General features: G+C 50.0%; 1 protein-coding gene across 1 annotated transcript in view; it reads left to right on the top strand.

Moving 5' to 3' along the window:
• Positions 1–11,320: 11,320 nt before the first annotated feature.
• MPO (myeloperoxidase) overlaps positions 11,321–26,368 on the top strand; it is a 63,051-nt gene continuing 48,003 nt past the window's right edge. Inside the window, exons 1-2 of the mRNA XM_077836539.1 lie at positions 11,321–11,396; positions 15,424–15,517. Coding sequence (XP_077692665.1) covers positions 11,321–11,396; positions 15,424–15,517 — 170 coding nt within the window. The remainder of the gene's footprint in view (positions 11,397–15,423; positions 15,518–26,368) is intronic.

Genomic DNA, 26,368 nt, shown 5'->3' with positions numbered 1-26,368 from the left:
GAAAGACACTTGGAATACACTACAACTTTCTCACTCTTAGGGTTTAGATGGTATCTTATTGGTGTGTATACATTTGCTTGCTTGAACCCAGTAAATAACTCCCATGTTCCTTTTCCCTAGGTAATCAACCTTTAGATAGTTTATTACAAGATTGGCTCCAGGCATTATCTTTGGTGTAGGATCTAGAGTGACCTGGGGTAGATGATTGGTCTTATGGGACTGGAAGCAACCTGAATGTGGTGTAATTTTTGGTGTAAGTTATCATTTTTCACTAAATCCAGTTTGTTTGGGTGGCAAGATAGACTAGGGAGTCTAAAGGGACAGTGTGTGACTCCATCATAAGACTGTTGTAGTGATCCAGGAATTCACATTTATTACTGGTTTTGGTGAAATCTTATTATAGAACATGCCACCAACTTGGGGTGTCTGTCCTGCCCTGAGTTAGCACTCACAGTTGTGAGCCACGCCAGACAGTTTGATACCCAGTATGGCTGTTCTTATGTTCTTATGTTTGGGTTACTGACCTGAGGCCCCCAAGGCAGTGCATGGGCTGGGTTAATAGGCCACTGGGGGTATGTCTATACAACAAAGAAAAACCCATGGTTGGCCCGTGCCGGCCAACTTGGGCTCGGGGCTAATTCCTTGCTGTGTAAAACACACAAACTCATTGCCCACTGCACCATGTCTAGGAGCCTCGGCTGAGAGGCCAAAAAGCCTGTGGGACCTCCTAGAAGAATTAAGATGAAGCAGGCTGACATGTCAGTGCGTGTGGGAACCATATTCTGCTGCTGCCCTGTAAGTAAAGAGTAGACTTGATTCATCAGGACTGTTTCACCAGCACTAACCCGTGTCGTTTTAAACTGAAGTTTATTGTTTTATGCAAATTATTTGGAAATATGCAAATTAGATTGAAAAAATTGCATCAAATGTCTGGCATGGTACTGCACAAAACTTGGTGGCTCTGTGTCTGCCTGGAGCTTGTGTAGACTGTAAGCTCCTTGAGGCGGGGAGCATGTCTAAAGTGTCCCTTGCACACGATGGGTGCTTAAGAAGCAATAATAAATAATTATGCTTAGGAGAAATCTGTCAGAGCCGAGCGTTATCTGTCTATGGACCTGCACACACTGGCCAGTGGGTTACAGATGGTTGTTGTGCAGTGTTTGTTAGTAAAGAGCAGTTGCAGGACCCTTGCCAGGCTGGACATGATCTGTAGTTTAGTGCCATATTCAAAGTATTGCTCATCTAAATGGTCTGGCAGCCAAACCATGATGGTGAAGAGGCGCAGGCCAGTCCAGCAGCGCTCTCCTCCTCCTCCCAGGCTGGGGATATCTCAGCATGGGTAACCGCCTTCACTAAGGGACACACATAGACCCCAAATAGAAACACCATTCTGTTTTTTTCCAGCTGCACTGAGGGTCTGTCTGTATCATTGGGGTGTCTAGAATGTTTAAAGCCTGACGTTCCCATGAGCATCCCTTCAGCTCGTGAGACCAGGGAATCCCCTCGGGGCTAGGCAAGAAGTCTCTGCTCTGGGAGTGTTGCCACATTTCCTGGTGTCACCTCAGCCTGGGTCAGTAATGATTCTGTTTTGGTGGAAATGGCAGCAGCGAGGGCTCTGGGGCTCAAGGTGATGTTTGGCAGACAGGTGCCCCAAAACACAAAGGGAATCTCAGATGCATGCTCCTGCAGAGTGTTGTTCTGTGGGCAGCTCCTGGGAGAAGTCCACAATGAGCATGGACAGGAGCTTTCAAGAGACAAAATCTCCCCCAGAAGATCCAGTTATCGTGAGACCAGGCACTGGTTTTTAGTGGGGTTTAATAAGTTCTTCGACTGCCCCATTCACGCTTGGCACAAGGGGGAATCCACCTGGCCACTCCTGCAGCATTAAATTGGCTTTCGAATCTCAAGATGCAGTTACAGCTCCAGGCCATTGCTTTTCAAATGCCATATGAAAGCAGTAGTTCTTCATTGCATAACACATATATCAGCATAGGCCTGCCAGAACACTTTTCAGTGGCATCTTCTAAAGATTGATCATCTTACAAAGGGCAAGTAGTATGAGACCGCAGAGCAAATGCACCGATAACAGCTTGAACCATCTGCCAGCTCTGCAGGTTTGCATAAGAACGGTCACGGTTGTGTAAGCCAGCTGTGGTAACATAGACAAGGAAATTCAGGCTCTATCTTGCCATGAGTTGATTTTACTATGGATTTTGCTAAGGCACCTGGTCTAACACCTCCTGTGAGAAGATGAAGAATGTTTTAGGCTCGTGCAGGAATAATACATTATATTAGCAGGAAGACAAGAACCAAAAGCATGGAGCTGAGGAAGGACAGGGCTAGGTCCAGCATAGGAGGAAAGGCACTTAGAGCTAGTGGCACAGACTTCCCAGGGACCGGGGCAAGGCAGCTTCAGCGTAGAGTCAGGAACAGTAGTGAGGGATTAACAGAACTAATGGGGAAGCAAATGCCAGACAGCCCCTGGGGTCGTCCCAGCCCCTCAACTCTGCCACTAAAACCTCCCTAACATTCAGTCCAGGCTCTCCCTGAGAAAACCGACAGAATCACTGCTTTAGCACTAGGCTCCCTCCAGCCAGGCATAGGGGTGAGGGGTGGAGCTGCACCTTCAGACTCACTGGTATGCTCTGGTTGTTTTGCCTTCTCTGGTTGCACACAGCAGCCAGGGCGCACCAGTGACATGGCCCCTAAGCCTTGGTCCTTTCAGGATCACGAGTTGGGAGGTGGCAAGAAGTGGGCGGAGCTTTTTCTTGGCCCTGCCCAATTCATGCCAACTGGGCATTTCCCACAGCCTGGCAGGTCCCGCCCATCAGGAGCTGCCCCTGCCTTGAGATAAAAGTGCAGGGGTCCAGGCTGCAATGCGAAGAGGAACAGAAGATGGCAGGTGAGATGCTGCAGGTTTAATGCTTGTATGTGCTTGAGCAGAACTGCTGCTAAAATGGCATGGTTGTTAGGAGGGTGTGCAGGGAGCTGCTTGTGGAAAGCTCGGTTAAGTCCCTGCTAGTGCTTTGCACGGTGTGGCAGCCGCCGCGGCATGTGACCTGTGCCAGCGTTGGGCACTGTCTCTGCTGTGTGGCCAGCAGGCTCTGTCTGGTAGTAACGCTTGCCTGCCTAGGGCTGCAGAGTGTTCAGCTGAGCCAGGCACTGTACCAGGGATCTGCTGGGGGGTGATCTTCATTGTGGGGGTCGGGGCAAAGGAAAGCAGCCAGAGATCTGAGTTTGGTTATGTTTCCCTTTCATCCACTGTTGTGCTTGTGAGGCTGCCCAGCCCTGTCCCCCCAACCCAGGGCCTGTCCTCTAGGTGTGTTGGAATAGTCTCACCAGTCTGGAGTAGCCACTGCGGGAGAATTAAACACCGTGATGTGGGCTGGGTGGAAAAGGAGCATTTTCAACATTTTGAAATTTTTTCCTGGCCTGATCTGTGACAAAAATCAAAAGCTTGAAAATTTTCCAAAACCAAAAAATAAGAAAAAAAATTGGGTTTGGGTCAACAGAAACATTTTATTTTTATAATTCTGAAACATTTTGTCTTGATTTGGACTCTTTCCTTTATTAAAAAGACCTCTTTTAGTGTAAGTTTATTTAAATTTTAAAATGAAAAGTCATTTTGACTCAAAAATCTGAAACTTTCCATTCTGACAATTTCAAGACTTTTTTTAATCTCTTTTTTAATTTTTTTTTTATTTTATTTTTTTAAGCCAGGTGTTTTGTCAGACTTGAAACTGTTTTGCAAACAGTTTCAGTTTCAACAAATCAACATTTCTGAGTGAAAAAAAAATGTTTAATCAAAAAATTCCAGACCCTCTCTAGTTATCACCAATGCTGCCAACCCAGAAGATTCAGGATTCATGTGTCAGGCTTCAGAAATCATGAGAGTGGCTTAAAATAATAATATGCCTTTGGCTTCTGATTCTGGAGCTTTATCCTGCACTCTGGTCATGTTTTCAAGCTTTTCTCTACAAGAATTAGTGTAGAAATTTACACTTTTTCTACCTCATGTGACAGCTGAGAGTCTCAGATAATCACATGACTCGGGAGCTGGGGGCTAGGAAAAGCAACAAATATCATGAAAGTTGGCAACCCCGTGCCACACACAGTGTTCATCCATAGCTGCGAACATTGCTTGTGTCTGGAACCATCACTGACCTGACTGGGCCGCCGCGGAGAGCCCTGTACACTGGCTCTGCAGGCCTACAGGAAATGCAAAGCCAGTGTATAGCTTGGTGCAAGGAGGGCAGCATGGCCCTGCACCTCTCTTGGCTCAGCCCCAGGCCCAGGGGCCTGCTGGGGGGTGATCTGAGGGAAGGTGGAGGTATGGCCAGAGCACACTGCTCCAGATAGTCTCTGCTGCTGGATGGCTCCATAGGGAGCAGTTGCAGCATAGCATAAATTAGAGCAACCACTGGGGATCTCTCTGGCCCCCAGCCATCTGGGAGGCAAAGTGGTGCTTAGTGACCTTTGATCTCCAGAATCAGGGTCGTCTGGCACTAGCTAGTAGCCAGCAGCTCCTCTGAGGTGGGGTGAACACCACTGCATGCTCCTGACTAGAACTGGCTCCTGTAACTTTGAGCTGGGGTAAGAACACTAGTCCCCAGCGAGTGGTACCCAGAACAGCAGCTCTGGGAACTCCTGTGGGTTCTGTGAATTCCAGCTTCTATGTTATACTGCTGTAGCAAAACTTGTGAATTAGTCCCACTGTTAAAATCCTGCTCTCCCCATCTCAGCAGTTTTGCACACTCTAAAGTGCTTAATGCCGTTAATAGCACTGGCTGGGAATTATGCATCAGAATGCTTTTCTGACAGAAAATACAGATTCTACAAAAATTGAAATTTTCCTTGCGAAATTTTCAATTTTGCCAAAAATTTCCAATTTTCTATTGGGAAAATCAAATTGTAATATTTCATTGTGGGTCAGTTTAACACAAATCAGAATATGTCATTTTATTAACTTGACCTGAAACATTTTGTTTCAGATCAGTTAAAAAAACCCACTAAACTTCATTTTGCTAGTGCATTGCCTTATGGGAGTTGTAGTTTGGGCCCTCATCGTATTCTCTGAGTTGGGGTCCCTGGAGGACGACATCACTCACAAATGTTGGTCAGATGAGTCAACATGGAGACAACGGAGGATAATCAGCTGAGCATGAGCTCCCAGTGCAACATGGTCAAAAGGGCTAATGTAGTGTGGTTCCCCAAACTTTTGATGGTGGTGTCTCTCCTTCCCCTTGTCCATGCCCCACCCCCCGGAGTCAGGGCCAGGAGTGGGGCCATGTCTTGGGGTGGGGGGGCCCACAGTCAAGGGTGAGGGTGAGGAGTCTGGGTCTGCTGCCTAGAGTTTCCAACTTTCTACTCACGCAAAACTGAACACCCTTGCCCTGCCCCCTGCCCCCTGCCCTGCCCCTCCTCGGAGGCCCCGCCCCTTCTCTGAGCCCCCCCCCCACCCCCGTTGCTCCCTCTCCCCACTCTCACTCACTCGCTCATTTTCACCGGCTGGAGCAAGGCATTGGGGTTCAGGGGTGGTGAGGGCTCTGGCTGGGGGCATGGGCTGTGGCTGGGGATGAGGGATTTAGGGTGCAGGAGGGTGCTTCGGGCTGGGACTGAAGGGTTTGGAAGGCGGGAGCAGGGATCAGGGGTTGGGTTGTGGGGAGAGGCTCAGGGGTACAGGCTCCAGTTGGCCCTTACCTCAAGCAGCTCCTGGAAGCAGCGGCATGTCCCCCTGTAATGATGCTGGTTCTGGCGGAACCCAACTGAGAGTGCCAATTCAGGATGAATTGCTGAAAGCAGGGCAGTTACAGCCCAAGGCTGGGATTTCTATGCACACCAAGGCAAACCCAACCAGACAGACAGAGAAGACTTTGGTTTTACCCACTGGCTAACCACAAGTCACACAAGCAATTCCCTTAGACACTCCAGTTTCCCAGTATCCCCACCAGTGCCATTCGTTATGGGGACAAACGGTTATGAAAACCAATGTCCCAGTAAAAGAAAAAAGGTTCTCTCAGTCCCAAAGGACCAAGCCCCAGATCCAGGTCAATATACAAATCAGATCTTACCCACAAATCACGCTGTTGCCAATCCTTTCGAATCTAAAATCGAAAGGTTTATTCATAAAAGGAAAGAAATAGAGATGAGAGCTAGAATTGGTTCAATGGAATCAATGACGTACAGTAACGGCCAAGTTCTTGGTTCAGGCTTGCCGCAGTGATAGAGTAAACTGCAGGTTCAAATCAAGTCTCTGGAGAACATCCACAGCTGGGATGGGTCTTTCAGTCCTTGGTTCAAAGCTTCAGTGCAGCGAAGTCCCTCCAGAGGTAAGAAGCAGGATTGAAGACAAGATGGACGAGCTGCAGCAGCTTTTTATAGTCTCCTGCCATGTGGTCTCTGCTTTCTTTGTCCCAAGGACGAGCTGCCCAGCACATGGCCTGGAAAAACCTCACAGTTCTGTCCCTAGGCAGGTCCCTGCACACCTGGCTGAGTCCCAAGGCATGTCTGCCTTCTCTCAATGGGTCAGTTGTGTCGCTGATGGCATGAGCACTGACATCATGGGTGCTCCGGGGCTGGAGCACCCACGGAGAAAAATTGGTGGGTGCTGTGAACCCACCGGCAGCTCCCCGCCCCACCCTAGCTCACCCCCGACTCTGCTCCACCTCCTCCCCTGAGCGCGCTTCTGGGTCCTGCTTCTCCCCCACTCCCCCCCAGCTCTTGCACTGCAAAACAGCTGTTTTGTGTGGCAAGCCAGGGAGGGAGCGGGGAGGAGGGGGAACGTGGTGCGCTTGGGGGAGGAGGCGTGGCCAGGGTGGGGATTTGGGGAGGGATCCAATAGGGGCAGGGAGGGGCGGAGCTGGGGGGGAGGGGCGGGGGGGGGCGTGAGCATCCACGGGCGCTGACAAAAGTTGGTGCCTGTGTCTGATGGTCCTTAATGGGCCACCAAGCAGGCTAGGCAGAGCTGACACCAACTTGTCTGGAGTGTTCCCCAGAAGCATAGCACAGGTTTGAAATACAGACAGTACAGAGCCAATATTCATAATTTTAACTGCAAAATGATACACATATACAGATATACACATATATAGCATAACCATAACCAGCAAACCATAACCTTGTCTTAGACACCTTATATGACCCCCTTTATGTAAGATTTGGGGCCACTACAGGCCTTTACTTGCAAAAATGATCTATAGGGTCCCAGTTCATATCACTAATGTCACACCCCGCTCCGGCTCCTATGTGGAGACGTGGCCAGGAGGCACTGCACACTGCTCTGTCTTCAGGCGCTGCCTCCGCAGCTCCTATTGGCTGCAGTTCCCGGCCAATGGGAGCTGCTGAACCGGCGCTTGTGGTGGGGGCAGTGCGTGGCGCCCCCAGGCTGCCTTTATGTGTAGGAGCCAGAGGGGGGGGCATGCCGCTGCTTCTGGGAGCCACGCAGAGCTACGGGAGGTAGGGAGCCTGCCTTAGCCCTGCTGCACTGCCGACTGGACTTTTAACAGCCCAGTCAGCAGCACTGACTGGAGCCACCAGGGTCCCTTTTTGACCAGGCATTCTGGTAGAAAACCGGACACCTGGCAACCCTACTGCTGCCGGGGGTGGGTCTGGGGCTGTGGCCAGAGCTGCGGCCAGGGACCGAGCCTGGAGGCAGTGGTGAGGCCAGGAACAGAGCTGCAGCCGGGCCACATTGGGGGCTGGCAGCTGGGCCCCTGGCCAGGTGTGGAGTCACGAAGCTGGGGACGGGTCAGTCGCAGGTCTGGGAGCTGGGGCCATGGCTGGGGGTGGGGCCAGAGCAGAGCTGGTGGCAGGGCAGGGTTGGATAGCGCTCTCTCCCCACTCCTTGTGGGGGCTGGGCTGGCCCCCCACCCCCTGCAAAGGTTCCTCCATGCCCCCCTAGGGGGCTCACCCCACAGTTCGGGGACCTTTGGGCTAGTGCAATCCTTTGCTGTATAAACAGGGAATCTTGGATAGGACTAGAGAAGTTATTCTACTTCTGTATCTGGCACTGGTGCGACTGCTGCTGGACTCCTGTGTTCAGAATGGTGTCCACAATTCAAGAAGGATGTTGAGAAACTGGAGAAAGTTCAAAGAGCCACAAGAATAATTAAAGTCTTGTAAATTATGCCCTGTAGCACAGGTGGGCAAACTATGACCCGCGAGCCATATATGGCCCGCGGGACCTTCCTGCCTGGCCCCTGAGCTCCTGGCCCGGGAGGCTAGTCCCCGGCCCCTCCCCTGCCGTTCCCCCTCCCCTGCAGCCTCAGCGCTCTGCACTGCCGGCACAATGCTCTGGGTGGCCGGGCAGCGCAGTTGCAGAGCCGCGGCCTGACCCGGTGCTCTGGGCGGCACGGCTGTAACGCCGCCAGCCACCGGTGCTCCAGGCAGTGTGGTAAGGGGGTAGCGGGGGCTGGATAGAGGGCAGGGGCGTTCAGGGGTGTGGTCAGGGGTCGGGGTGTGGATGGGGTCGGGGCGGTCAGAGGGCAGGGAACAGGGGGATTGGATGGGGCAGGGGTCCTGGGGGGGCAGTCAGGAATGGGGGGGATTGGCTGGGGCGGCAGGGGGCAGTCAGGGGTGAGGGGTCCGGGGGTAGTCAGGGGACAGGGAGCAGGGGGTGGTGGATGGGGCAGGAGTCCCGGGGGAGCCATCAGGGGGGCGAGAAGCGGGGGGGTCAGATAGGAGGCGGGGGCTGGGCCACGCCTGGCTGTTTGTCCGCCCCTGCCCTATGGTGATAGACTCAAGGAGTTCAATCTATTTAGTTTAACAAAGAGAAGGTTAAGGGGTGACTTGATCACTGACTGTAGGTAACTACATGGGGAAGAAAAATTTGATAAAAGAGTGCTCTTCAGTCTAGCAGAGACAGGTGTAACATGATCCAATGGCTGGAAAGTGAAGCTGGACAAATTCAGACTGGAAATAAGGAATATTTTTAACAGCCGTTGGAACAGTTTACCAGGAGTTGTGGCGGATTCTCCATCACTGACTATTTTTAATCAAGATTGGGGGTTTTTCTAAAAGATCAGCCCTTGTTCAAACAGGAATTGGTTCTTGGAAGTCCAATGGCCTGTGCTTTAGATGAGATGATCACAATGGCCCCTTAGATTGTATGACTCCATGAGACTCAGCTCCCTGCTGAAGAGAAGGCTAGGTGGAGAAGAAGGGCGGTTTTGTACCGACTAAGACTCAGGGTTCATTTGCTGGAACTGCTCTAGACTCCTGGGGACCTTGGCTGCAACACCTGATCTCTCTGTGCCCTCTTGTCTGGTTGGTTGTAAAGTCTGTGGACCAAGGCCTGTCTCTCGCTATAGAGAGAGAGAGCCTGGCACGATGGGGCTGATCCCAGCTGAGGCCTGTAGGCCTTGCTGTACTGCTGCTCATTTAGCACCATTCATCTGCTCCTGACAGTCCAAGCTGTAGAGGGCATCCCCATGCCAGCGGCATCCCTGGCATAGTTCCTGGATTTAGATGTTACTTGTGCTCCCCACACTAATCCTGACACTTTAGCTCTTTTAAAGGTCTCAGGCATAGATGACTCATGCCTGCTGATACTGGGGGGGCACAATGTGTTGCCCCTGGGAGGAACTTCCAGCCCCACCTCCCTGGGCCAGGACAGCCAATCCCGCTGGCTCCTGGGAGGCTGGGACCACAGGAGCAGGGAGAACGTGCCTCTGGGCTTGGGCATCCAGCTCCAGCCTGACTCACAGCACCAGTGTCTCCCTGGAGTGCCCATGCCCGCGTGGACATCTCAGCAGAGGGAGGGGCGTGCGCAATATCCCTACCTCTGGCTGTGCAGAGAGACTCTGCCCCCGGAGCCTTCCCCAGCGACCCCCTACCTTGTGCCCAGCTGGGTCCACTGCCCTGTCCGCGCCCCACCAAAGTTACCTGTGGAGCAGGGAGGAGGGTGGCTCAGTCTTTCTCCTGCTACACCTCTCTTGGCCAGTTCCTATTCTAATTTCTACATTTTCAGAACTGAGCCTTTTACAAGTCCCTCCTGCTCCACAGAAGGGAACTACTGTCCTCACAGCTCCTCAGGGAGCGATGCACGCAGGAGGGGACCACTGCCCTCACAGCTCCTCAGGGAGCGATGCACGCAGGAGGGGACCACTGCCCTCACAGCTCCTCAGGGAGCGATGCACGCAGGAGGGGACCACTGCCCTCACAGCTCCTCAGGGAGCGATGCACGCAGGAGGGGACCACTGCCCTCACAGCTCCTCAGGGAGCGAAGCACGCAGGAGGGGACCACTGCCCTCACAGCTCCTCAGGGAGCGAAGCACGCAGGAGGGGACCACTGCCCTCACAGCTCCTCAGGGAGCGATGCACGCAGGAGGGGACCACTGCCCTCACAGCTCCTCAGGGAGCGATGCACGCAGGAGGGGACCACTGCCCTCACAGCTCGTCAGGGAGCGATGCACGCAGGAGGGGACCACTGCCCTCACAGCTCGTCAGGGAGCGATGCACGCAGGAGGGGACCACTGCCCTCACAGCTCCTCAGGGAGCGAAGCACGCAGGAGGGGACCACTGCCCTCACAGCTCCTCAGGGAGCGATGCACGCAGGAGGGGACCACTGCCCTCACAGCTCCTCAGGGAGCGATGCACGCAGGAGGGGACCACTGCCCTCACAGCTCCTCAGGGAGCGATGCACGCAGGAGGGGACCACTGTCCTCACAGCTCCTCAGGGAGCGAAGCACGCAGGAGGGGACCACTGCCCTCACAGCTCCTCAGGGAGCGAAGCACGCAGGAGGGGACCACTGCCCTCACAGCTCCTCAGGGAGCGATGCACGCAGGAGGGGACCACTGCCCTCACAGCTCCTCAGGGAGCGATGCACGCAGGAGGTGCTCCTGTGGGACACAGCATTGAACACAGGGGAAGTGACTTCACACATCAAAAGGGTGTGATGCAATGAGCTTTTCTGCTGTTGTCACCAGATAATAGCAAGAGGATGCGCCACCTGAGCAGAGGGGCTGAGGAGCAGACACTTACCTACTGGGCTTCCAGCTCCTTGCCCAGTGGTTTTGCACCAAGGTAATGCCATTGACTTCGGTGGAGTCACGCCTGACTTGCAGTGGTATGAGTGAGCCGAGGATTCGGCTGCCGTGTGGCAGCGGCTCTCTTCTGGGTTGAAAATAACCCCTCACTTCTTGGGAGCTGACTCCATCTGTACCCAAAGGCAGGAGATTTTGGCCTGGAGTTGAACCTTACCGAGGAGAGGGGCAGTCAGAGCTCTGGGCATTGAGCTCTTTTGATGGGTGGGTGAAATCTGTGAATCCTTGACACCCTTCATTGCCACTAACCCAGGTGTATTTGTGTATCTTTCCAGGGATGAAGCCAGCAATCACCCTCTTCGGATTCCTGGTAACGCTGAGCCTGTGCCAGGGATCTGGACCTTCCTTGAAAGGTATTGCCCCTTTCTCCTGCCCCTCCTGCTCTCTATAATAAGTTTGAAAAAGATTTTTTTTTTAAAAGTGGTTTATATTTTTGAGAAGGAAAAAGTGCAAAATTACAATGGCATCAGGAATTAAACATGTCACCTGCACAGAAATCTTCCATCGAGAAAAGCTGAACCACAAAAGAAATAAACAGCTTGCTCAGGAAAACAAACCAGCAGTTGATAATTTGCCTTTTCAGAATCGCTTAGACCCAAGTGCCCTTTCCCTCTCCTGCACTGGTCATTCTACAGGATGGCGAGTTTCTGACAGCTAGTGTCCTGTTGCTGTTCAGCCATGTCGAACAGAGATGTTATTGGTTTTATTTATATTCGTTCGGTATTCAGAGAGCAAATGCTATAATGTTAGGGAGGATGTGCTGCATGCTGCATGCCCAACAGAGACTGAATCTCCCTCAAAACTCAACCTTAGCTACAGATTTCTCTGCATTTAATTATGGAGGCACCAGTTGTGGCTGCACAGTTCAGATTAATCTGAGTTTTGCTCTTAAAGCAGGGATTCGGACACTTGGTTTAAGTGCAGAACTCAACTCAATCTTAACCACAGAGCCACAAGGCTTCAGACAGATTCTCTTTATCCCTAATTGCTCCCTTGTGACAGGCATGATATTTGCAGGGGCCCTGTCAGCTTTTCCTCCTCATGGTGCTCAAGAACTTCACTAGTGGCTTTCTTGTGGGCAATAATACCTCTGCTTGGGCTGGTTTATTAATGTCAACAATTCAAACCGTTCTCCAAGTCCTTGAATACAGCCCATCAACACAGCATCTGTACAGCTCCGAGACCTTCCACCAGCCCCAGGGCTCTTCTTAAGTTCTAGTCTGCTTTTTATCCAGGAGCCCCCTAGCTCCTTCTATCTGAAATCCTTCCCTGCTCTGTCCATCAGGAACTCCCTGCGTTCCTACCTGGCATCCTTTCTCCTCCAGGAAATGGTCCAGCACCCTCTCATACTGTCTGTTCTCAGACTTGGACAAGTCATTGGGCAACCCCCTTGCTGCTCCCCTGGCCCTCAGCCTTCTTCAGCCCTTTGGCTTTCTTGGCTTGGGGAGGGCAGCAGGCAAGTCTCTCCTGGCCTCCCTCCTTCTCCAACCCCCAGGCTTTTGCTATCCTCTCTTACCCAAATTTCCTTCTGTCTTCCTTGGCCCCAGATGCCACCCCACATTCCTAATCAGGTCCAGCTGCAGACACAAGAAAGCTGGGCCCACTGTCCTTAGAGGGACCATCGAGGCATGAAAAATGCAGCCTGGTCTCCCAAATTTATAGCACTTACTCTTTGAATCTGGAAGGAATTTTCTGAGACTTTACATATAAATCTGCTAATTTGTTTATAAGTTAAAATGAATTTTAAATGGGTTCTTTAAGAAATTTAGCACGCCGTATCAGACCATTTTTTTTCTTCAATGATCTCAGCTCGGACATTGTCTGTCCATACAATAATTGGCAGAGAGGTGAATTTTGAATAGATCTAGCTAAATAACTGTGTACAATAATGTCACGGGTTCCCCCTGGGGTGCCACCTGGAACTGGGTACCACTGAGCCTCCCAGACCCACCAGCCTAGGTTCCCTCTCACACTGTGCTGCTGTGACAAGTTGCTAAGCTCTCCAAGCTTGCTCTTTCAATCAGCATACACACAGGTAGGGACACACACCTGTTGTAACATGCAAACAGGCTTTCTGATCAGCCCCTGCATGGGAAGGCTATACAACTAGGGTACTTACCAGCTTCTCAGGCACACCACACCTCTGGAGGGTAAACCCAAAATTATACAGTCTTGTGCTGCACAGAGAGCTGCACAGAGAACTGTAAGCTCATGAAGTTCGCCCTCTCCCTCAACGTGGAGAAAGAGATGCAAAAGTTTTCTGCCCCAAGTTATAATGTCCACACGCTGGTTTTAGACAAAACAAAAACAAGTTTATTAATTACAAAAGATAGATTTTAAGTGATTATAAGAGATAGCAAACAGATCAAAGCAGATTACCTTGCAACTAAACAAAAATGCAATCTAAGCTTAATATACTAAAGAAATTGGATATCGGTAGCAAATTCTCACCCTAAGTGTTGATTTAGGCAGTTTGCAGAGTCTTGAGAGCAAGCTGCACTTTCTTGGAACTTAAAACCCATTATTCCTTTCACAGGCTAGAAACCCCTCTAGCTTGGGTCCAGCCCTTCTCCCCAGTTCCAGTCCTTGTTCCTCAGATGTTTCCAGCAGTCTCTCTTGGGCGGGGAGTCCAAGAAGAACCCCAATGATGTCACTCCCCTGCCTTAAATAGTTTTTGCAAATGGCGGAAACCCTTTGTCACCAACTTTGTCGCCAACCCATGCCTTTCAATGAAAAAACACTGGTATTCTATGATGGAGTCCAGTACCAAGTGACTTGGCCACATGTCTCTGTAAGGCCACAGCAGCCATGAATCAGATGCTGTTTGTAGCATCCTCAGAAAGGCTCCCCCGTCAGAGATTAGCATCTTCTAAGACCTATTGTTTTCCCTAATGGCCCTTCCCAGCCAGCCATCTAGACTGATTGCATTCTGTCTAGTGGGCGTTCCCCAGGTGTAAGCACATTTCAATATATCTAACTTCAGATACCAGAATGATACATACATACAAATAGGATAATCATATTCAGTAAATCATAACCTCTTCAATGATATCTCACATGCCTTATCTTGTACCAAATATATCATAATTATGCCATATTCATATCATAATAATAATACCATGAAGAATATGGGGCGTAATGCCACAAATAATTTTTAGCATAAATTGTGAATTCTTCATTTTTCTTCATAACTGAAAGTTTCTTTTTTGGCAGAGGCTGAAGAATAATAATTTTTTTCAGAGAAACTCACTATGAATTTCCCTTTTGCAAAAGGTCTGTCTTCTCTCATTGTTCTTCCAGACTTTCAGTGATGAAGAGTAATGGGAAAGACAATTAGCTCTGTACCTTTCATTTCAGAAACTACCCATTGCACCAGACCTATTCGGGGGAGCGGGGAGGAGGGGAGCATGTGTAGTGGTACACAGGGGATAGCAGGAGGGAGGTGGAAACCAGAATGTGTCTTCAGGGGAATGTGGGCAGGAAAGAGGGAGGAAAAAGTGTATTCCAACTGCTTTGCTATACTGTGGAGATGCAAAGCAGCTGTAAACCCAACTTCCATGGCCAGTACTTGCTGCTTTGTGCTGCTTCCAAGGGGCAGAAAAACGTTAGCCTGAACCAGTAGATCTGGCCATAAAAATGAAAAGCAAATTATTATTTTTTTAAAATCAAGATGATTCTCAGACAAAAGCTACATTAAAGTGAAATCAAGTTTCAGAGTACGTATCAGTAGTTTAGGATAACAAACAAAACAGGGATGTTGTAACTATCCCATAAACAATTGTTATGAACCCAAGAAATTCAGAGTAAAGACTAAACTTAAAAGAAATCCAAACCTGTTCTGGTCTATAAATGTCTGTTTCAGCTAGAGAGACAAGGTGGATGAGATAATGTCTTTTACTGGAGCAGTGTCTATTGGTAAAAGAGACAAGCTTTCAAGCTACACAGAGCTCTTCAGTTCAGCTTGGGCACACAGAAGCAACTAGGCAGAACCTGCTCCAGTAGGTACCATGTGGAGAAATAATAGTGCAAAGAGAACAGGGCAATTCTCAGACAAAAGCTACATTAAACTGGAGTCAAGTTTCAAAGCACATGTCAGTAATTTTGGGTAGAATTTGATGCAACATGTACTATATGGGAGAGCTAATAGTACAAAGGAAACCTAATCTTTGAATGTCCAAGCTCTGTGGGTATTGAATAGCTGTAAGAGTGAGTATACGATCTGAGGAGAGCGGGACAGAGGCCAGATGGTGAGCCTCAGGGAAGATTCAACTTGCGATGGGCAGAGACTTGCTCCAATATATACAGCAAATCCTGATTTGTGGAGTGAACTTGTGGGAAGGAGTTATCCTCATGTCATGCTCCTTCTTCTCTTTGGACTAGATATCTCAGGGATGCTGTCGGCTCCGTCCCTTCTGAGCAGTGTTGATGAAGCCAAGCAGCTGGTGGATGCAGCATATAAGTACACCCGGAACCGGTGAGTTCCCTGTTTACAGAGGGTCAGCCTGTCATACCCTTCTGCATGGTGAATAGCTCCCTGCTCCATGAGTAGGTAGCTCCATTGATTTCAGTGTCACTATTTGCAGAGTAAGGTGCAACTTATCCTGAGCACAGGTGTCAAAATCTGGCCCACAGTAATTCTCCATATGTAATATGCTGCAGTCCAATATCTGACCCTAGTCCAAGGCACTCTTCTACTCCAGGTTGCAAGTAGGACAATGCCTGAGCCCTAATCTGTGATTGGTGACATTCTCGAGCAGGGCTACAAAAGGGGCGTCAATAAGGTGGTATTTAACTGTCCTTAGTAGAAAATGACAGTAAAAGAGATGGAGGGACAGAGACAGTCTGTCCCCATGGGCCTCTCGTATATGCACGACCTGCCTGTGAGCCTCATGGTTACCTGTGCTCTGACATAATTGTTATGGAATTGACAGCAGCTATTCCATAGTTAAGGTTGGGTTCAGTTTTTCATCTAAGAATACAGTGCATCTTCCTCAATTTACAACACTTAATCATAGAATCATAGAATCATAGAATATCAGGGTTGGAAGGGACCCCAGAAGGTCATCTAGTCCAACCCCCTGCTCGAAGCAGGACCAATTCCCAGTTAAATCATCCCAGCCAGGGCTTTGTCAAGCCTGACCTTAAAAACCTCTAAGGAAGGAGATTCTACCACCTCCCTAGGTAACGCATTCCAGTGTTTCACCACCCCCCTAGTGAAAAAGTATTTCCTAATATCCAATCTAAACCTCCCCCACTGCAACTTGAGACCATTACTCCTCGTTCTGTCATCTGCTACCATTGAGAACAGTCTAGAGCCATCCTCTTTGGAACCCCCTTTCAGGTAGTTGAAAGCAGCTATCAAATCCCCCCTCATTCTTCTCTTCTGCAAGCTAAACAATCCCAGCTCCCTCAGCCTCTCCTCATAAGTCATGTGTTCTAGACCCCTAATCATTTTTGTTGCCCTTCGCTGGACTCTCTCCAATTTATCCACATCCTTCTTGTAGTGTGGGGCCCAAAACTGGACACAGTACTCCAGATGAGGCCTCACCAATGTCGAATAGAGGGGAACGATCACGTCCCTCGATCTGCTGGCAATGCCCCTACTTATACATCCCAAAATGCCATTGGCCTTCTTGGCAACAAGGGCACACTGCTGACTCATATCCAGCTTCTCATCCACTGTCACCCGTAGGTCCTTTTCGGCAGAACTGCTGCCTAGCCATTCGGCCCTTAGTCTGTAGCGGTGCATTGGATTCTTCCGTCCTAAGTGCAGGACCCTGCACTTATCCTTATTGAACCTCATCAGATTTCTTTTGGCCCAATCCTCCAATTTGTCTAGGTCCTTCTGTATCCTATCCCTCCCCTCCAGTGTATCTACCACTCCTCCCAGTTTAGTATCATCCACAAATTTGCTGAGAGTGCAATCTACACCATCCTCCAGATCATTTATGAAGATATTGAACAAAACCGGCCCCAGGACCGACCCCTGGGGCACTCCACTTGACACCGGCTGCCAACTAGACATGGAGCCATTCATCACTACCCGTTGAGCCCGACAATCTAGCCAGCTTTCTACCCACCTTATAGTGCATTCATCCAGCCCATACTTCCTTAACTTGCTGACAAGAATACTATGGGAGACCGTGTCAAAAGCTTTGCTAAAGTCAAGAAACAATACATCCACTGCTTTCCCTTCATCCACAGAACCAGTAATCTCATCATAAAAGGTGATTAGATTAGTCAGGCATGACCTTCCCTTGGTGAATCCAGGCTGGCTGTTCCTGATCACTTTCCTCTCATGCAAGTACTTCAGGATTGATTCTTTGAGGACCTGCTCCATGATTTTTCCAGGGACTGAGGTGAGGCTGACTGGCCTGTAGTTCCCAGGATCCTCCTTCTTCCCTTTTTTAAAGATTGGCACTACATTAGCCTTTTTTCCAGTCATCCGGGACTTCCCCCGTTCGCCACGAGTTTTCAAAGATAATGGCCAGTGGCTCTGCAACCACAGCCGCCAATTCCTTCAGCACTCTCGGATGCAACTCGTCCGGCCCCATGGACTTGTACACTTCCAGCTTTTCTAAATAGTCCCTAACCACCTCTATCTCCACAGAGGGCTGGCCATCTCTTCCCCATTTTGTGATGCCCAGCGCAGCAGTCTGGGAGCTGACCTTGTTAGTGAAGACAGAGGCAAAAAAAACATTGAGTACATTAGCTTTTTCCACGTCCTCTGTCACTAGGTTGCCTCCCTCATTCATTAAGGGGCCCACAGTTTCCTTGGCTTTCTTCTTGTTGCCAACATACCTGAAGAAACCCTTCTTAGTACTCTTGACATCCTTGCTAGCTGCAATCTGGGAGCAAAGGCTGAATCTTCTGAGGGTTTTCAGCTAAATGTTAACAAATCACTTTTTTTTGAGTCACAGGTATTCCTGGGCCCCATCTAGCTTCCAGACACCTTATTCAACCCTGCAAACTTTCCACATAATTAACACACATTGAAAAACCTGGGGACTCAGCACAGCTGAACAAATCAGGTCATAATGAAAGTTCTTCTTTGAGTGATTGTTCACGTCCATTCTAATTAGGCGTGCGCGCGCTGCGTGCATGGACGTTGGAGACTTTCCCCCTTAGCTGCTCCCATCAGGACAGCAGGGGAACTCCCTAGAGTGGTGCCCTCATGGCAGGGGATATATTGCCCTGCCAGCCCGACCCCCCTTTCTGTTCCTTCTTACTGTCCGTGGCGGTGTTGGAACATTTTCTCTCTCTCTTGCTTGCGAGAGATCCCTTAGCCTTTCAGTCTTGTTCTTAGATAGTTGCCAGTTTGTTAGAACTCCATTGTTTCAGGTGTCTGGAAGCTAGTTCCAGCACCAGTCTGGGGCTGTGGGGCATGCTGCAAGCCCAGGGTTTCAAAGCTTATGCCATGTGCCGCAAGTCTATGCCTAACAGCGACCCCTACGATTCCTGTCTCCGGTGTCTGGGAGCGTCTCATCAGGCAGAGCGCTGCAAAATCTGCAAGACCTTTAAGCTGCACACCAAGAAAGAAAGAGACTTTCGCCTTAAGCAGTTGCTCATGGAGGCTGCATTACAACCACTGGCCTCTGACCGAGCGGCACTGGCCCCAGCTTCCTCGGTGCAAAGTGCCCTGGCATCCGTGCGCGACCCGGCACCACCCAGGCACCGTAAATCACCAGCACTGAGATGGGATGACCAGCTTCTGCATTGGTCGACCTCTCCGGCACCAACTAAGCAGCACAAGCAAGGGGAAAGAGGGCGCTCTCCCAAAGAGCTACTAAACCGCTCAAAGATGCTCCTGACATGCAAAGACACATTGCGAGCCCGAGCCAAGAACCAGCACCATCGACTCCGGCGCCACAGGCCCTCTTGATTCTGGTACCCAGCTGATTCAGTGTCGACGAAGGCCTGGAGGAGGTCCTCGAACACCCCTCCACACCCAACACTTTTGAGACAGAAAAAGACCTCATTGAGTTGTCGGTGCCAAACCCACTCCCGTGCAGGAAGAAGCCTCTGGCACCACCTAAAAGGGGGCGGTCCAGAGGGAAGCCGGCAATGGTGCGCCGCTTGAGGTCACCATCTCAGCACCACTCCCATTTGAGCTCGGCGTCTTACTATTCCTTGGTGCCCACAACCCAGAGTGAGGTTATGGCACCAGAGACGAACCAGCCAGCGGCACCCGCGGCGACTGCACGCCAGTCCCCAACACCATTGGTCGCCCGGCACCGGACCTCACCGGCGCCGAGTGCAAGACACTGATCCCGGTCCCAAGACTCCCAGTACCGTTCATGGTCCTGGTCAGCCAGGCACCCCTCCCCAGCTCCCCGGCACCCTGCGACCGCTCAACGTTCGGCACCACCCTGGTCCTCTCCATCAGTATCCTCCAGCTCTGAGGCCGACTCTGGTCGCTCTAGCTATAGCAGACATCGAACAATAGCCAGCAGAGAATCCCAACCAGCTTGGCAGCCACAATGGCCTCCTCCGGGTCAGTGGCCTTTCTGGACCCCATGGGCCTACCACCAGCAACAGGGCATCTCCTCCAGAGCCTCTGGGTCCGGACAATCTATGTGACACCATTCCAGGTCGCCACACAGGCACCCATCAAGGACAAGGGAGGCCACTCTCTCTAGGCCACCCCCAGACCCACAAGAGCAACCGCGCCTCCAGGCCCAATACCTGAGGCGGTGCCAAGCTCTGCGACACCTCGAGAGGTGTCAAAGCCCTGCAGGGCCCTGAAGTGACCCAGGCATATGAGGACACACAGGAGGGTCTAGATGAGGGCAACCTGCAGCACCTCACTTCCTCCTCTTCCCCAGATGAGGCAGTGGCAAGCACATCAGTCTCAGGACCGCCACTGATTGACCACAGGGCTCACCAGGAGCTACTCTGTGGGATCACCCTCAATATGGGCTTCCAGGCAGAAGAAATGGTTGAGCAAGAGGATCCGATGGTGGATAGCCTGATGCCCGAGGGTCCCTCCAGAGTTGCGCTCCCTCTCATAAAGACCATACAAATGAATTACAAAACAATATGGTTTCAGAGTAGCAGCTGTGTTAGTCTGTATTCTCAAAAAGAAAAGGAGGACTTGTGGCACCTTAGATACTAACAAATTTATTTGAGCATAAGCTTTCGTGAGCTACAGCTCACTTCATCGGATGCATTCAATGAAGTGAGCTGTAGCTCATGAAAGCTTATGCCCAAATAAATTTGTTAGTCTCTAAGGTACCACAAGTACTCCTTTTCTTAAAACAATATGGCAGACCCCGGCCTCGAGGGGCGTAGAATGGAAATACTTTGCTCCCTCCAATGGCTATGAGTTCCAGTTCTGCCATCCGGCTCCCTGTTCCCTAGTCATTTCAGCAGTCAACGAAAAGGAATGACAGGGCCAAAAAGCCTTGGCCCCAAAGGCCAAGGAAGCCCAATGTTTGGACCTCTTCGATAGGAAGGCCTACTCTTCCGGAAGCCTCCAGTTACGTATAGCCAATCAGCAGACAGTCCTTAATAGTCATAATTTCAACTCTTGGATGGCCGTGTCCAAGTTTAAGGATCGCCTGCCCCAGAACTCACACTCTGAGTTTGCGGCTTTAATTGAGGAAGGGAAGGCGGTGGCTAAAACTTCATTACAAGCCTCCCTCGATTCAGCGGACTCTGCGGCCAGAACCATTGCCTCAGGGGTAGTTAGGCGATGCTCAGCATGGCTCCAAGCGTCGAGCCTCCCTCCAGAGTTCCAGAATACCCTCCTTTTGAGGGTTCAGGCCTTTTCTCGGAGCAAACAGACTCCAGGCTGCATCGCCTTAAGGATTCTCGGGCCACCCTGAAGTCACTAGGGATCCATACTCTGGCAACCCAGAGAAAGCCCTTCAGGCCTCTGCAGAGGCAGTATCAACCCCACCCCAGACAGGAGCCGTATTGCCGGCAGGGCAGAAATAACAGGCACGGACAGAACAATGTGCCTAACTAGGGCCAGAATAAGCCCCAACTGGGAAACAAGCAAGGGTTTTGAAGGCATGCCCGAGGACAGTGTACCAACCCAGCTCCTGGATCCATCCCCAGAGTTTTTAAACTGTGTATCCCACTTCTACCATGCGTGGTCCCATATAACATCGGACCTATACATGGTACAGGTTGGATACTCTCTCCAGTTCTCCTCCTCCCCTACCTCCCATCCACCTTCCCCATCCTTCTTCAGGGACCCCTCTCACGAGCAACTCCTTCTTCAGGAGGCTCGTTTGCTCCTCGAGATAGGTGCAGTGGAGGAGGTTCCGCAGGAGCTAAGGGGAAAAGGGTTTTACTCCTGTTACTTCCTAATCCCCAAGGCAAAGGAGGGTCTTCGACCCATTTTAGACCTTCGCGGACTCAACAAATTTATGGTCAAGCTCCGGTTCCGCATGGTCTCCCTGAGCACTATCATTCCATCACTGGATCCGGGGATTGGTACGCTGCCCTCGACATGAAAGACGCATACTTCCATATTGCTATTCATCCGGTGCACCGACGCTTCCTCTGGTTTGCCATAAACCAACATCACTACCAGTTCACGGTTCTCCCATTCGGCCTGTCCACAGCCCCCCGAGTGTTCATGAAATGCAAGGCGGTGGTGGCAGCCTTCCTGTGGAAAAAGCAGGTTCGAGTGTACCTGTACCTGGCTTCTCACAGGTCTTCCAAGGATGAGGTCCAGTCCCATGTGATGGTAGTCATGGACACATTTCACAGACTGGGGATCCTCCTCATGTGCCCATATCTTCTCTCATACCCACCCAAAGGTTAGAGTTTATAGGGACAGTCCTGGACTCAGTACAGGCAAAAGTGAACCTTCCAGAGCCCAGATTCCAAGCCATAGAGCAGATTGTAAAATCAATGCTTCGGTATCCCACTACCACAGTCAGGTGTTGCGTACAGCTAATAGGGCATATGGCAGCTTGCCAGTATGTGATCAGCCATGCCCGACTGAGACTCAGACCCTTGCAAGCGTGGTTCGCACTGTCTTATCGTCTGTACAGAGACCCCCTGGACCTCGTGGTGATGATCCTGGAACAGGTTCTAAAATCCCTGTGCTGGTGGCTGGACCAATCAGTGGTCTGTTCAGGGGTCCCCTTCGCCAAGCCCCAATCTTCTCTGATGTTAGTAACAGAGGCGTCACATCTGGGCTGGGGCGTACACTTAGGGGACCTGAGGACACAAGGCTTGTGGTTGAGGGACAAGATACTTCTCCATATCAACCTGAAGGAGCTCAGGGCAGTTCATCTCACCTGCCAGACCTTTCACGCCACATTGCAAGGTCACAGCGTGACAGTCCTGACAGACAACACAACCACCATGTTCTATATAAACAAACAAGGCAGAGCCCGCTCCTCACCTCTCTGCCATGAAGCTCTTCTTCTCTGGGACTTCTGTATAGCCTCATCCATTCAGCTCAAAGCATCCTACCTTCCAGGAGTGTGGAACGAGCTTGCTGATCGCCACAGCAGGTCATACCACATGCACGAGTGGTCAATCAGATTGGACAACATACAGTCACTCTGCCAGGAGTGGGGTGATCCCCAAGTAGACCTCTTCGCCACCAGGAGCAACAGACAGTGCCCTCAGTTCTGCTCATTCCAAAACCACAGTCCAGGCTCGATTGCTGATGTGCTCTTAATACCATGGGGCAAGGGTCTGAAGTATGCCTTCCCTCCTATCCCACTTGTCCATCGGGTCCGCCTCAAAATTCGCAGACATAGGGTGATGGTGATCATTATCAGCCCCTCTTGGCCCTGACAGCATTGGTATACAACCCTACTAGAGCTATCTGTAGACGCCCTGATTGCCCTGCCCCTCAACCCAGATCTGATCACGCAGGACCACGGGTGCCTCCTTCACCCAAACCTGCAGTCTCTGCATCTCATGGCTTGGAAACTCCGTGGCTAAATCCCATGGAGAGCCAGTGCTCTCAGTTGGTGAGACAAATTCTCCTCGGCAGTAGGAAACCTTCTGCTGGGGCTACCTACCTGGTGAAATGGATAAGGTGTGAACCCAAGCGCCTTCAACTACTCCAGGGTACCATCACAGTTATTTTAAAATACCTCCTACACCTTAAGCATCAGGGTCTATCCCCTTCCTCCATCAGAGAAAACCTGGTGGCCATTTAAGCTTTCCATCCAGGGGAGTCTGGGCACTCGGTATTTTCTAATCCCATTGTATGGCGATTCCTCAAAGGTCTGGAGAGGGTGTTCCTGTATTCTCGACCACCAGTCCCAACCTGGAACCTGAACCTGGTCCTCTCCAAACTCATGAGCCCACCATCTGAGCCCCTGGCCACTTGTTCCCTCCTCTATCTTTCTTCGAAGGTGCGTTCCTGGTGGCCATTACATCAGCAAGAAGGATGTCCAAGCTGAGAGCCCTCACCTCTAAACCACCGTACACGGTGTTTCATAAGGACAAGGTGCAGCTTAGACCACATCCTAAATTTCTCCCCAAGGTGGTCTCCCAATTCCACATGGGTCAGGACATTTGCTTACTAGTGTTCTTTCCAAAACCCCATATGAGCCCGAGACACCGTAGCCTACACACGCTGGATGTCTGGAGAACCCTGGCTTTCTACATAGGGTGCACGAAACCTTTCCACAAGTCGACCCAATTGTTCATCACCATAGCTGACAAAATGAAAGGTCTTCCTGTCTCTGCACAGTGCATATTGTTCTGGATCACAGACTGCATTCGCACATGCTATGAGTTGGCCAAGGTCCCAGCCCCAGCAATTACGGCCCATTCAACCAGAGCACAGGCATCTTCGACAGCCTTTCTGGCTCAGGTCCCTATCCAGGAGATCTGTAAAGCAGCCACCTGGTCTTCAGTGAACACGTTTACAGTCCACTATGCTGTTAACCAACAGGCCAGAGATGATGCAGCAGTCAGCAGAGCTGTTCTTCAATCAATCGTTCCATGACTCCTACCCTCCTCCAATAGTAAGCTTGGAAGTCATCTAATTGGAATGGACGTGAACAATCACTCGAAGAAGAAAAGACGGTTACCTACCTCTAGTAACCGTTGTTCTTCGAGATGTGTTGTTCATGTCCATTACAATACCCACCCCCTTTCCCCTCTGTCGGAGTGAAAGGCAAGAAGAAACTGAAGGGGGGTCGGGCTGGCAGGGTAATATGTACCCTGCCATGAGGGCGCCACTCTAGGGAGCTTCCCTGCTGTCCTGATGGGAGCTGCTAAGGGAAAAAGTTTCCAACGTCCGTGCATGTGGTGTGCACACACCTAATTGTAATGGACGTGAACAACACTTCTCGAAGAACAACAGTTACAAGAGGTAGGTAACCGTCTTTTACTAACCGTTGTAGTTCAAATATAGTTAAGATAGAGAATATGTAACCACATTTTAGGGGAAAGAACATTTCAGGGCTGTTGTGAGTCTATATCTAACATTCCAAACCTGGGAAATTCAGAGTTAAAGTTATGCTTAAAAGAAATCCAAACGTGGTAAGGTTTGGGGAGTGGCGAGTAGTGAGGCCAGGCAATAACCACACAACTCCAGATTCTGGATTGTGATGAAGACATTTCATGTTTGTGGTTCCAGATTGGAGGACATGGACTTTTTAAGGAACCGTTAAGGGGGTTTTATTTTTCCCTTCACAAGAGCAGTACAAAGCAGCCAAAGCACAGTGGTAAATCTGTCCCTTCATTTGCAGTGGCTTTATTGATCGGTGTTAGCGAGACTGGTGCGACAGGAAGGGAGGCTGGGAGAGACAAGTTTGCTGAGTCCCAATAGTTCTAGCCTGTGCTCCTGCCTCACTTCCTCTGGCAGTGCGGCCTCTCTGTGTGCAGGGGAGCCAATGGGAAACTTTCAAGCACCGATGACCAAGCCAGTATGGGGCTACGGGACCTTTAAAAGGAGTGGCAGTTGTGCTGTGTAATCTACCAATGAGAACTTTTGACATATCCCATCTCCTTCAGACCTGTCTTATTACCACCAATAGAATTGTTGCACACGAATGAGCTGTAGAAGAAGGATGAGGATTAGTTAAGCTACCTCTGATGTCACATTGGTAGGACTTGGAGTTACTTGAGATGTTGCCCTGATCTTATCTGGACCCAGTACAACCATAACAATTTATGCAACAATCACTAATACTTTAATTAATTACAATCACATTTCTTCAGATATAGACTATGAACAAGATGCCAAATATCATAACTGTGGAAATTTGATAAGTGTGTGATATTCCATTATTTTGGGATAAAGAAAAGACTGACTTAGATGGTAAATTTCTTAAAGGATCCAATTTTTAATTAATTTTAACTCATAAGGTAATTCTCAGGTTTACTTGTAAATTCTCAGAAAATTCATTCTGAACTCAAAGAGTGATTGGTGTAAATTTAGGGAGGTGTAAATTTGTCTTCACAGATAACCAAGAGATTGAACCCCTATTTTAAGTGCAAAACAGAACTCAGCCTAAACTATCGAGCTGCAACCGGCACCTCCATAAATACAGGCAAGGACAGTTCAAACAGCATAGATCATTTTTGTGGCATCAGAGATGACTCAACCAACCATCACAATCCCTTGACAGGTGATTTGCATGCTGCAATTCCAATGAGTGAAATGAGTCAGTGGAGTAAGGGGGGGGGGCTGTACACGTGCCCAGGAAGTTCTCATTATGGAGATACGGTTTGGGACTCCACAGTTGTGTGGAGATTGCACTTTACATAGGAATTCAGCATTTTGTTTTGTATGAACCATCCTGCGTATCCTCCCCATATCCTCCCCAAACTGACAGCACTTAGTCTTTGAGAATAAAATGAATTTTCTGAGCATATACAAGAAAATCTATTAATTAAACAGCATTACAATTAATACAAAAATAAATAATTACAGTTTTTTTGTTCCAATCTAATCTCATTAATGAAATAATGAAGACTCTTCAAACTTTCCATATCATTAACCTTACTGAATTTGTATCCATAGGCTACTTCTCAAAAATTTTTGTTTAGGATTCATGGTAATTTTTTGCCATTATTCTTCCTAACTGAAAGTTTTTCCTTCAGCAGTGGCTGAAGAAAAATGTTCTACTTCAGAGAATTCTATGAACAACTGCCCTCTCAAAATGGCTGCCATCTCTTACTCTTCTGAGTCCCATAGCAAAGATGGACGCCGCCTCCTTTCACCTGCTCCTCTCCACTCCTTTATAGCATGGGGAACTACTGTCTTCCCTGGAGGCAACTTGGAGTCACTCTCAGTGGGAACCAGGAGAAGTGGTGGCCATTTTGGATGAGAGCAGCCTGCGTGGTACGAGCAAAGAGACACCAGACTGCAAGGGTGGGATTCACAAGG

The sequence above is a fragment of the Eretmochelys imbricata genome, chromosome 17 (genome assembly GCF_965152235.1).
Source record: "Eretmochelys imbricata isolate rEreImb1 chromosome 17, rEreImb1.hap1, whole genome shotgun sequence".
NCBI classification, from domain to species: Eukaryota; Metazoa; Chordata; order Testudines; family Cheloniidae; genus Eretmochelys; species Eretmochelys imbricata.
The sequence above is the reverse complement of the archived record's forward strand: the minus strand, read 5'-3'. Positions and strand labels throughout refer to the sequence as shown.